At 40.5% G+C, this 13,302-nt stretch overlaps 1 protein-coding gene across 4 annotated transcripts in view; it reads right to left on the reverse strand.

The window, feature by feature from the left end:
- The window catches only part of SPATA13 (spermatogenesis associated 13), a 159,309-nt gene that overhangs the window by 18,993 nt on the left and 127,014 nt on the right, over positions 1-13,302 (reverse strand). For 2 of the 4 annotated variants that reach the window (XM_026845033.1, XM_026845021.1), the window contains exons 3-4: positions 11,442-11,804; positions 8,210-8,354 (exon numbers count right to left, since the gene is read on the reverse strand). In XM_026845033.1, the coding sequence (XP_026700834.1) occupies positions 8,210-8,354; positions 11,442-11,804 (508 nt within the window). Of the gene's footprint in view, positions 1-34; positions 258-8,209; positions 8,355-11,441; positions 11,805-13,302 lie in introns of those variants that run through there. The other 2 variants (XM_026845042.1, XM_026845051.1) reach the window with 2 other exon arrangements.

Consider the following 13,302-nt stretch of genomic DNA (forward strand, 5'->3'; position numbering starts at 1 on the left):
GGGGGGGGGGGGAGCATGTTCTACTCACACGTACCCATCTGAAGGCTCTCCAGACTCCAAAATCGTGCCATTCCTCCCCTGGCTACCATGCTGCCGTCAGACTCGACCCCAGGGCAAGGGTTTGACCTCTTAACAGGTGATGCTCGGTCCAAAAAGGGCTGGCGAAGGATCACAAAAGGCTCTGAGCTACCCACAGAGCAGAGGAACAGCCTGTTCGCCGCCTTCAGCTCCCGGCTGCGCCTCGGCGGCCGAGCCCGGCTGGGGACTGCCGGCGGCGCTCAGCCCGGCCACGGCGAGCTCCCGGCTCGCTGACATCATGGGGTGCCCTCAGGGAGGAAGTTCCAGAAAAGAAACAAAAACCTGGCTGCCCGGCCCTGGCCACGCTGTGCCTGCAGCCGCCTGCGCCGCCCAGACCGCTCCCAAAGTGCCTGAACGCCTCGATCGCAGCAAGCCAAGGAGTACATTTGTTTTTCATTAAAGCAGCTTAATGCGATTTCAATCTATATTCAAATGACTGCAATTCAAAGGGAAAGACTATTTGGATGGGAGCTGGGAGTTCCTTGTATTACAACACTGTTTGGAGTATCGGTCTATCTTTGTTATATTATATCAGTTAAAATTCCAGTAGAAGCAAATAAACAATGAAGGTATTTTTTTGCAAGGCTATTAAAACTTCTCTTGCTTCACTGGCAAATGCTGTACCATTATTTAGGGCACAAGCAGCCGAAGTGTTAAGGCTACAGCAGTCTGCTCCCAGAAGAGGGGAAGACAGAGACATTTTCTCAATCAGATGACAAACTTAATTCAGCTGCTCCAGAAAATAGGGCACAAAGCAGAAAAGCACCCAAGCAGTCCGGCTTTCACCGGGACTGACCCAGCCAGAGCACAACCTCCTTCACTCACCAAGGACTAGCATTTACCATCCTTACTTGTGCATCGGTCTGCTGCAGAGCTGTGCCAGTTCATGCACGGAAGCAAACACAGGAGCTGCTCCCACCAGCAGAGTGCAAAGCCTGCTACAACCTGCGCGTGTACACGGCACTACATTTATGGTATGGAAAGCTCCATCATCTTTATGGCTCATTCTTTACCTGCGAACTGCCTTGCTCAGCTGAGTCTGCCCTGTAACTGGGGACTGCCTCCTCCAGGGACATGTCCACAAAACCCTGGAGGCATTTCTGCACAGAGCAACTTCTCAACACCCACTGAAATCACATGGTTTCCCCTAGTGCTGCCTCAGACGGAGAAGCAAAGGCCAAACATTGCCCTGCAACATTAATGCCATCTTCCTACAAAAATCCAGATTGCGCTGCACTGCACAGGAGACTGACAGGAATTCTCTTCTGAATCCCCAAACTTCACTGTTAGTTCTTGCTGCAAGGGCACTTGGATAGCACAGTAAAACCAAGCTACTACGTATTACAAGATGTTCATACAAAGCCCCACATATTTTTCTCAACTCAAATCATTACCAAAAAAACCCAACCGAGCAAACAGAAATGACACTGAAGTGCTGATGATCCTGGTACCTGCAAGGGAAGGCTTCACGCTTTTAATCAGCCAGAGCACAAGTTCTCTGCCATGTCAAACCCCTAACGGGAGGGGAGAAACAACTGAACTGCCAAAGGAAAATTGAGATCAGACACCACACAGCTTTCCTAGAACGTACATTAAAAACGATCTCTGGAAAACAGTTACTTGGTTTGATTTTTGCAGAACGGAACAGACTGTGTGCTTTTGCCCGATGACTAACCCAGTGCCACCATGGGATGCTGCTGGGCAGGGGGGCAATCTGTTTTCCCTCCTCTGCACTGGCACATCTAGCAACTGTGCAGCCACAGACTGAACAACCACAAAAATACTCAGTTGGGGTGAGCTGGCGGCGGGTTCATTTCCTTGCAGGATCAGCGAGGGACAGGAGGAGGCTCAGGCTGTCCTTGTGGTGGCAGTTCACAATGACCCTGTCCAAATGCATGCCGAGCTGGCTTACCCACTATGCAGGGCACTGAAAAGGCTGTGGATAGCACATACTAATATAATGAAACTAAAAGCTAGTTCACCCGCCTCAAGAAAGTCAAGTTCTAGACAGTCCTCTGGTATCACAGGACCCTCCACTCTGGGGCAGATAAAAGGTGTGTCCCCCCTGCCCCCCACCACTGCTCTGACAGCATCCAGTAGCAGATGCCCAGAAAATACCATAAAAATAGATGAGGCATGTAATGGCACTGTTCTGATGTATTTTTCTAAATTCCAGCTATCTGATGATCAGAGTCGATCCCTCCCAGGGCAGAAGTGTTATCTTTGCGTTTAATGAACTGAATTTTTCAAACCACTTTCTAAATTTCTGTAAACTTTTGGCATGTGAAATATGTGTAGCAATTAGTTTCATAGTTTAATTTTACAGTGTGAAAACTATATTTTATTTTGAATGTGCTATCTCATTATTTCATTTGGTGCCCTTTAGTTCTTACATTATTGGAAACAGTAACTATTATCTGTTCACTTCTCCCATGCCAATCTGACTTTTATTCCCCTATTGTCCTTTTTTCCAAGTTGCAGAGCCCTTAGCATCGTTAATAGTTCCTCACACAGAGACGCTGAGTAGGTTTTCTTGTCCTTTTGCCTGTATCCTCCCCTGTAAAAAATGCCTTTTGAGGTGGAAAGGAAGATGACCCACACACACCACACCAGTGGCACAATTGGTCTTTCTGTTTTGTTCTCTATTCCCTTCCTACAAATTTCTGCTCTTTTATTTACTGTTTTGGCTGTTACTAGGCACTGAACCGACACTTTTAATTATCTGTTAGGATTGCAAGATCTCTTCCTGAATGGCAGTATCCAGCTCAAAGTTCATTCTTCTGCAAGCATAACAGGCTCGTGTGCCTTCATGTACACTACCTTGCCTTTATTAACACCAAATTCACCTGCCACCAGTGCAGTGCGTTTTGTCTCCGTGTGGTGAAATCCTTCTGCAACTCTGTTCAAACAGCTTGTGCTTTTACTACTGTGAATAATTTAGCACACAAGCAAGAACTGTAACTTCATTCTACACCTCCCTTACCACATTTTTTTGTGAAGACACTCAACATCTGACTCCACTCATGGGCTCTCTCCTTAAGAAAACCAACCACCTTCCTCCTCTGTTACTTAGGGCTTACTCACTTATTAATGCATGGGAGGATCTTCCCTCTTATCCCAGGCCTCCATTAGGAGACATCTGTAAGAGATCTTGTCAGAGGTCTTTTGCAGATCCAAGTAGCCTATACCTACTGAATCCCCTTGGTCACATCCTCAGTGATTTTTTTCAGAAAACATAAACCATTTGTGGGGCACGGCTTTCCTGTACATAGGGCACATGGACTTTTCTTCATTATAAGGTTTCATCAGTCCATTATAGTTTCTAAATCCTAAATACATTCTTTATATATTTCATGTACCATTATGTCAGACTTAGTGGTCTACTGCTCAGTGGATCCCTCCTGATACTTCTTTATAAATGGTTATCCCCTCACTGCTTTCTTCCTTGTACTGAGGCAATTTTTGAGGAACAAATTCCATGCTGAGGCAGTAGCTCAGCAATTTCATTCTTAAATCCCTTGGTTCTGGCAAGTTGTTATTATTCATTTCATTAACTCTAAAACTTTTACTGACATTTTGAGACAGAACCTGATTTGAGCCCAGGTTTTATTTCTCAGTCATTTACAAGGCCTACAAACTATCTAGTAGTCTGCCAGGTTCTCATGTTTTTCAAAAAGGATGTATGTTTTATATCTTTAGCAAATTATTTCTACATTCCTATAGCTTTACATGAAAATTGCTAGAGGGGTTTTTTTTGCTATGTGGATTCAATTAAACAATCTGAAGGATGTCTTTTTTTTCTTGTTCTTCTGATACATTCTTTTCCTCTGTGTTTAATGACAGAACCCTTTTCTGATGTTTCCAAATTCTGTTTTGACAGGAGACATGAATTTGCTCTAAGTATCTAATATGCTGTCCTTGAACACTCTCTGTGCTGCCTGCAAGCATTCAACACTTTTTTCTGCTCCTCTAAATTCCTTTGTTACACGAATGACTTCTCACTTTTATTTACTATCCCTCTTTTAAATTAAAACACATACTGTGCTGGATTTTTTTACTCTTCTCACCCCTGCAAGGATATTGGCTCAGAGTGCATTATGGACACAGAGGGCAAGATTCATTATCTGTCTGTATTTGGTTAATGAACGGCACCCTAAACTACCTGTTTCTTCCAGTCCAGGTCACCTGGCTTAGCTTAGAAGTCTATAATGAGACACATCCCGCCCTTACAGAGTAGCTCTTATGTGTGATTCAGCACACACCTCAGGAGTGGTTCAAGAATTGTCTCCCTTCCTGTAGGTCTCCTGATTAGTTGCACCAAGGAGTTATTTATGGTGCATCTAAAAATACTGCACTGTGCCCCATTACAACTCTCAACCCACAGAACAGCAGTTTAAGTCTCCTTTTATGACTGTGCTTGCTGCCCTTGAAACTTCTCTGGTTTCCTTGGTTTGTCACATTTACTATCACCATCCTGATGATCTCAGGTAGTTCATTTAATCCTGTCACTATAAATTTTCCCATTCAGGCATGACATTCCAGTCCTCGGATCCTGTGACACTTGAAGATAACAGTCAATTTGTTTACCCGATTTGGCTCTTAGATTTTCTTTAAACATTAAGAGACCCTCTTTCACTGGTCCAATCGTTTCTGTTATGTCTATACAGCTTGCATGACAGTGGTATGCTGGTTATACTCCACTGATTATCTTCCTTCAACCAAGTTTCTGACATATGCCATTTCGCTCTTTTAAAAATATGTTTATTTCTCCACCTTACTTTTTAAACTTTCACTATTATTGGAAGGGTTGCCTGTCTTTCTAAATCCTCTTTAAACAACATTTGTCACACTGTTTCTGACTATTTTTTACTTGAGTTTTGTCAGCTTCTGCCCAGTTCTTCATTTGAGGATGCAATGATCACTTACATTGCCTGTAAAGGATGTGCTGCCTTATACTGTGTATTATTCCCCTTGCTAGCTTTCCCCTAATACTTTGTTTAGAAACTGCTCCATAATCTCTTGATTTGCATGTAAGCAGTCTGCTTTTGTTCTGGTTTAGAAAACAAAGGATCTTTTTATTTCAAACATTCCTCGGTTCATAAATAATCTAAATCTCCCTCTTTTTAATACAACTTTCTGCATGAGGGTGCCTGGAGGTAAAAAGGCCTCTCTGTCCAATACTGAGCATGACATTAGCAAAGCTTTGCACAATTTTACCATTGGGCTCCTGGTCTTTTAGTTTCTACCTGATCAGTTAAGAGTCCCATCTGTCAAAGTATCACATAGACATCACCCTCTGGTCCAGAGGCTTGTCTGTCCCCAGCAACACGGGAACTGCTTAGCCTGCAGTAACAGATTTCATGATGCCCCTTCAGGTCCTGTCCATGAGTCTTTCTGCCTCCCTGAGCTTTTCAGGCACTGGGCCACAGAACACAGCAACCACCACGGAGCTGCTTGCAACATCAGATATATTCCACCCACCTCCTGGTAAACACAAATATGGCACTCAGTGTAGTAACCTGGGAATCTTCATTTCCTGCATATTATCCCACTTACATCCTCACACTTTGGGGGTGGGCCAGCAAGGACAGGGTAGCACAGAGATGGTAGCAAGCAGGGAACTGTTTTCTCTCAAGGAGTGATTAAAAACTTCTGTTTGTTCATTTTGATGATATCTGGAGTGGGGGTTGTTTATTTGATCAGTAATAGGAATGGAGAACCGGAAAATCTCCTCTCCTCAACAGTCAGTTTGTTTGTACCTCAGTTCCTGAGCTGTGCTCCACACAGGCTGAAACCTACTTGGTTACCCAACCTTGATGAACTGGGAAAAGCTTGACACTAGTTTAACATTGTAGGCAAACATCCAGGATGGGACACTACTTGAATTAAAGACATTTAAATTTATTAATCTAAATGCTGGAATCCACATTTGAATGAACCATCAGGTACTGGTCACAATAGAGACAGATGAGAGAGCAATCCATCTCACCCAAAGGCTGTTCCTACTCTAACCTTCATTGACTGCAATGGTTCAGTTGTTTAAACAGAGATACTTAGTGCCATTTTAAATGTTTTGGATATCCTGCTGGCACTGAAGAAAGGAATAGGTCTCCCATAGGTCCTTTGTGATATCTCCAGCTGCAGGCAGGTTATCAGGTGCCCCACAGTGCACTGGACCCTCAGGTGGGTAAATGAATCAAACCCTAGTCCTCCACTGCCTGTAATGGGTGTTTTCATATTTAAGTCTTATGTTTAACCTACATTTAGACTGAATTCAGGTGACTTAAACTACAGCTGAATTCCAATCCACCTGCTTAGAGCTGGGCCTATCTAAAGGAGTTCACCAATTAATTTATCCAAATTCAAGTCCCACATCACAATATGCAAAAAACATGTGTTTAAGGTACTTATAAAAATTGCCCTGCTGTGATAAACCTCTTCAACATAATTTAAAACTTGTAACCCTTTAAGCACAAGTGTAGCAATATAAGTCTCAAGGGAAGTTTTCCTTACATGTTAGCTGGTTGTTATTCTGTCTCCTACACTATGATGATTTACTGTCTTGTAACAGCTGTTTTTCTAAAAATTTACATTTCCAATTCTATCTCCCATTGTTATAAAAGTAGACATGCAGTGTATTAGGCTTTATCAAGTAACTAAGATACCACTGGTTTTCAGTGCTTGGGTTTAGAATTTCTTTCTATAATAAAGGGCTTTTGTGCTATCAAATTTCACTGTACATGAGCAAACAAAAAACTCTCACATGTTCAAAGACAAGGAAATGCCTTGTGATTTTAAGAGAAAAAGGAAAGAGATCAGAATGTGTGGCACTAGTCACTTTATTATTTTCTGCTGGAGCTACTTAACAGATCTTTGCAACTGCTCTCAAACTGTTAAGTCCTTGATACTCCCCCGTTGCCTTCAAGTCTTAGATTTCAGAATCTTTTTCTGCTCAACTTCTCTGCTGTAATGAGTCATAAAAGTCACATCTAGCATAATCAATATTGCTTTGCCTTCATTGTCTTAAAAAGTGGCAGAAATCTTACTTTGTCTATCTGTCATCCTGATGCTTATGTTTAGGATACCAGTTAATCAAAAGCTAAATACCTGGAAAGATATTACTCTCAGACAGTTGTCTAGGTAATTAATATTATTACATGTGGTTTCCAAACATGAAATGGAAAGGATAACTAAAAGTAGAATTCCTACCCTGTAATACTTAGAGAGTCTCTTTTTTTTCAAAACTAGTTCATGGCAAACCTGTTATTCTGTGAGTGGTCCTTCTGGAATCAGGGACTGATACACCACATAATCTCAGCATGGGTCACAGCATTAGGTGTCTAGCTTACCTTGATGTCTAATCTTGATCTTTAAGTATACTAAGATACATACAGCAAGGACACACTCCAGACATGGTTTTAAAGTAGTTCCAAATATTTCACTACAATATAAATTAAAAGGAAAATACTAATATAGTATATATAATGTATCTCATTGCTATAGTTAGATAGAAATTCTAAGTCTGTTCCTTGCAGAGCACCTTCTGAAGAAAACTATCATGTTCTACTGATGACCAGAAAATGTAGTTTTAACATATTCTTATATAAATTAATCTGTATCTGAGGGATTTTTTGAGCAGAATTTGGACATCATTGCAGCTAAAACTTAGCTTGGAACCATAAAAACCTATTACTTAACCCTATTACTTAAGCCATTTATTTAAGGCTTGCCTATCTTGGTAGTTAAGCTGAATGCATGTCAAACAGAAAATTAAAAAATGCATGTGTGGTGTGGCTATGGTTTGGGTATGAACTCAAGCATATTAGATCTTATTTCCCTCATATTCTATTATTATCTTCAAGCATGTATGTGAGTAGAGAGTGGAAAATACAGGAGTGTAAGTGGTACAGAAGAATAAACCAGAGCAACGTCAAACAGTAGATGTAAAAAAAAAAAAAAAAAAAAAAAAAAAAGCAGCTACTAATGAGAAACTTAGAAGACAAAGCAACTTAGTTGAGTACTACTTTGTCACTGAGTTGATTTGCACCCTTTTGTGTTCCACATTATAATCTACCTCCTGACCAACCTGGGGTATGAAGTTGAGATCTAGAAAGTTAGAAAGACATCTTACCATTAGACGTTCTCATCTGCCGCCTTCGTCCAACCCGGTCCAGGCCAATGGGGGTACTTTGTGAAAAGGTGAGTGGCCGGAACCTGGCTGAAACAGCTTTGTAAGGGGGTACCTGGTGTGCTGGAACAGGTGGCCGTGTAACAGGCTACAGAGAAAACAGGAAAATCCAGTATTAGTAAAACTACCAGCAAGTCCAACTGAGCAAAACTCATATATGAGGAAAGGTTTCTTCAGATAGTCCAGGTAATTACAGGGGCAGTAAAATCCCCTACTTTGAAGTTGCTTAAACACTGCATACCATATCCACCAGCACCACAGAAAATATTTTATTACATTACAGTTCTCTGCTACATTAAAAACTCTTTAACCTTTTGTTATGATCAGACATGGTCCATAATTTTCATCTTGTAATACCCTAGCGCAAATGCTCTGGGATCTAACTGCTTTGAGAACAGCCTGTGCAATGCCGACGGGCATTGTAAACATACATCTGAGGGAAAACCCAAGGCGAGAATCTCCAGAAATGCTACAGCTGGAAGTTGTGTTAATTTCCTGGGATGTTTGCTTTCTTCAAATAAATGTATTGCTTTTAAGTAAAATAAACATATTTTACAAGACAAAAATAATTGTCTAAATGATCCTCTGCTCTGAAGTTCCCAGGAGTCTCATTAAAAAGAGGTAATATTCCGTTTACTGGTAGCATTATCTAGGAGCCATTTTCTTTAGTTAAATCATTAATTTGCTTAATTATGATTAGAGAACCTACCCCTGTTTTATTTGCAAATTGAGTCTAATTTTATGTCATCCCTGAACAACTCCACACTAGCCAGGCTGAATGACCTTGCATGAACATTCAACACTAAACAGCCAGACCTCAGCACACAAACTTCAGAGAAACTCATCTTTAGATCTTCTGTTATCTTTCAGTTGTTACTGTTCATAGGCCCTTCTATCAAGTAATCTGAAACATCAGAGGTGGTTTTTTAATGAACTCTCTCTTGACACTCTGTTATGAAACCAATGATTTAGTATTGTTTGAAAACCTTTCCTCACACCTAACCTGTCAGACCAAAACAAAAGACAACAAAGAAGGAATTAGCATTATACTTTCCAAATATTACAATGGGTTTTCAAAGCTTTTAAGAAAAACATCACCAATGTGAAGATCAGTCTTTGAAAGCCCCACATAAAATACTTCTAGCATGTTTCCCTGCTTCATTAGTCCTTTACATTCCAGCTACAAATTTACTTTCTAATGTGACTGCCAAAAACCTCAATGTGTATTGAATATGATTTAACTACAACCTCATCTTTAAACCTCATTTCCTCAGTGCTTTAGCAATATACTAGGATCCTATCACTGAATAACACCACAAAGAGTAAGTCCAACATATTGCATCAAATAGCTAATAGAAGTGATGGCAATCACTATATGCAAATAACTGGCTGCTTAAGAAACAAAGCTATTTATTTTGGGGCAACTAGAATTTTCTTGTAAGGCTTCAGTCCAGATCCCTTCCCTGGATAGACAAGGATGTGCTGTTATTCAGTGGCAGGCCTGGGAAGGCCATCAATTGGTTTTAAAATGTGCCCCCGCTGGGAATGCTCTATAGTTTGGTCTTGATCATGGTGATTCAGCAATGTGCTCATTTAACCCCAACCAGCCCTCAAGGCAGCATCAGAGTGCAGAAAGTGTCAACTCAAATAGCTGCCTTGATGTGTGTTCCTGCATTAATAAACTGATGCAAGCAAGGTTTGAAGATAAATCAATTTGTTTTCAGAGTAAATGAAGGCCTGGAGAGTGTTAAATCAATTCTGTGGTACAGCAAGGGTTACTTGGGTTGCCAATACCTACTATCCCTTTAAATCCATCTATTATTCTTGAGGAAGATGGCCTAGAAATTATAACCAAAATTTTCCTCTTTTTTTTTTTTTTCCTCCAAGCTAAGTGGTGATAAAATTAATTTTTAAATATCTCAATTATATATGGTTTGAAACTATGGTCTTTGCCTGGGTAAAAGTTCATTGGTTTCTTGATTTTGCTTCAAGATACATTTTTTTATCAGGGAATTACAAAGAAAAAATGTGCAGTATACAATAACAGTATGCATGTTAAAAATTCCTTTTCACAGGAGACTGAAAATCGTGCCATTGTTTCAGCATTTGATTTCAGTGAGGGGAGTACCACTAAACTTTCCAGCAGGAGATCGAGTGACATGAAAAAGATTAAGAGGATTCCAATTCCATTAATAACCCCCAGAATCACATTTTTGAGGATGTAAATGCTATTCTTTTTTTCTATTGCTTTATCAGCTTGACAGTTGCTTTAGTAAGGAGTCCTCCTGCTTTTCTGGAAAGTGAAAAACACCTGATCAGCCTGAAACTCTGTAACCAACTGCAGAACAGGGCCACCACTACCAACACAACTGTAAGTTCTTCTTCTATACATTGTACCCACTCAGGACCACCTCCAGGGAAAAAGGAGCTATCTTTACCTTTCAGAACTTTTTTATTTCTCACTTTCTTACCTAAGTCTACAGAGATGGCAAATAGTATATAGGTACTGCTCAAGTGCTAACTCAATCACATGCTATTTTCTTACAGGCTTCCTACATCTGTATCATCAGGTCAGTTTAGCAGTACATAAACAGATATTTTATTTGTATTGACAGTTTTCTTAAGATTATTTCTTTATTTCAATAATTCCTCAATTTATTACCAATTTTCTTAAGCAATGTCTTCACTAGTTTTAAGTATGCCAACACCAAGATTTTTAACACCACAGCTAATGCCACAGGTTTTGAACAGGCCTGTTTTTTGGAGAATTTTAAATGATCAATAAATAAAGTGTTATTTTCACATTTGTTTGTACTCCTCTATTCGTCAGCCCTACACCCTGTAAGGAGACTAAACACACAGCTGTATTACACCAAATGAGCTCTTACATATCAGTATGAGACATAATAACCATTCCAAGAAAGGAATAAAGTTAATTTACAATATGGAAAAGATTATCTCAAAGTCAGTACAGTTTTATTCCATGCTGGTTTGTTTCTTAACAACAAGACAAAGTAATTAGTGACCAGGATAGCAGAATTGTAAGTACACGATGTCAGCTTGACAAAAGGGAAGGAAGAGAAGGAAGCATCCATTCTATTTTCTAGGCTGAAGATAGAGACAAGGAAGTGAAAGGGTCTCTTGCAGTTTGCAGAGAGCATATCTCTTATCTTACTTGTGTCAGCAGACCTTCTATATCTTCTGCCGGACCGTTTCCATAGAAATTGACCCCACCTATTACAGAGATGGGTCTTCTTTTTCGCCCTCTGTGGTAGCCTACTGTATTGCTTTGGATCCCAGACCCGACGGAAGCCAGCCCTGGCGGATTTTCTCCATCTGTGCAGTCTGTCTTCTGAGACTCCACTGCAACTGCATCTTCTGGTATAGAGAAACTTCTGATGGACATTTGGCCATAGTCTGAGAGAGGTCTGGGCCGAGATCTCTTTCCAGAGCCCCATCTCCTGGGTGTGACCCTTTGTGCATCTGACTTTCCTTCATCCTGGGATGGGGACCTCTTCCAGTGATCATCAGAAACAACCTTTTTAAATGTGAACAAGTCAAATAAGGCATAGAATTTTCCGACAGTTAATCATTTGTTTTTCATATGGCAGATCAACTTAACATTGCTAAAAAGTTACCATAAATATAACAAATGCAACTGACAATTCAGGAACAGAGTAACTTTGCAAAAGAAATGATGCTTGTGCTGAGTAAGGTAAACCCAGCCATCAGCACCTCTTAGGCAAACATGATTAATATCACTAAAAACTCGCCTATTACCTCAGCAGTATAGACAGGCCCTATCACAAACACCAGATGCACTGAATAATGCCTTGGAAAGACAGCACTGGCACTCACAGGACTTGTTCCTGTGCAGAAGTAGGATGTTACATGTAACATCAGTAAAAATAATTCAATCAGAGTGCTGTGTTTCTAGACTGTTTATCAAGGCCTGTAGTGACAGGACAAGGGGCACTGACTTTAAACTGAAAGAAAGTAGGTTTAGACTGGACATAAGAAATAATTTTTTTTTTTTTTTTTTTTTTGATGAGGGTGGTGAAATACTGGAACGGGTTGTCTGGAGAAGTTGTGGATGCCCCTTCCCTTGAAGTGTTCAAGGCCAGGTTGGACGGGGCTTTGAGAAACCTGGTCTAGTGAAAAGTGTCCCTGCCCATGGCAGGGGGTTGGACTAGATGATCTTCAAAGGTCCCTTCCAACCCAAACCATTCTATGACTCTATAATATTCCTCTGCTTTACCTCTATTCAGTGATGAAAATAAACAGTAAGGCTGCGGTTTGACTGCTTGCTGATCCCACAGTAACTGTAAGCCGATACCAAAATGGGCAGTTGCGCTCCCTCCTACCACTCGCTCCCACACTCTCACTTGGGTCAGATCTAGAGATTGTGAAGCCATGTGCGAACTGGGTAAGTGAGTTCATACAGTTTGGAAGGGAGGAGCTAATTTTCTATACACTCAGGGAGGTTATACTCATAGGGACTAGGACCAGATATACATTGTAACACACATAAAGGAAAAATTGATGTTCTTAGAAGAGGAAGCTTGGAAAATCAGCATGTTGTTCCTATTTAACAGTACAACTGGCTCCTGGAGCTTAATGCCTACAGGTATCATAATTGCACTGGTACTACAAGTTTGGAAACAAAATAACCTCAACTGAAATACTTGTTAGAGGGAAATACTTGTTTAAGTATTTCAATGCATTTGGAGTAATACTGCTATAAACTTTTCCAGCAAAAACCCTGCACATAAAAATGTATGTTCATTTTTCTCTCAAATTTCCAAATTCTCAGCATTTCCTTGTCTTTTTCTGGCTCCTCTATAAAGAACAGAAAAGAAACAGAGAAAGGAAGATGGGTATTTCTGGGCTGGGTGGCGGCTTGCATGAACACCTGGTGGAATAAATGACAAACTCTAAAGCATTGCTGTGCAAGTGAACCCCGCCTCAAGCTCTCATACAAATAATGAATTAATTCTGACTTTTTTTTTTTTTTTTTTTTTTTTGCAGAGTTATTA

This window comes from Athene cunicularia (assembly GCF_003259725.1).
Source record: "Athene cunicularia isolate RWA chromosome 1 unlocalized genomic scaffold, athCun1 chr1_part1, whole genome shotgun sequence".
In the NCBI taxonomy this organism is placed as follows: domain Eukaryota; kingdom Metazoa; phylum Chordata; class Aves; order Strigiformes; family Strigidae; genus Athene; species Athene cunicularia.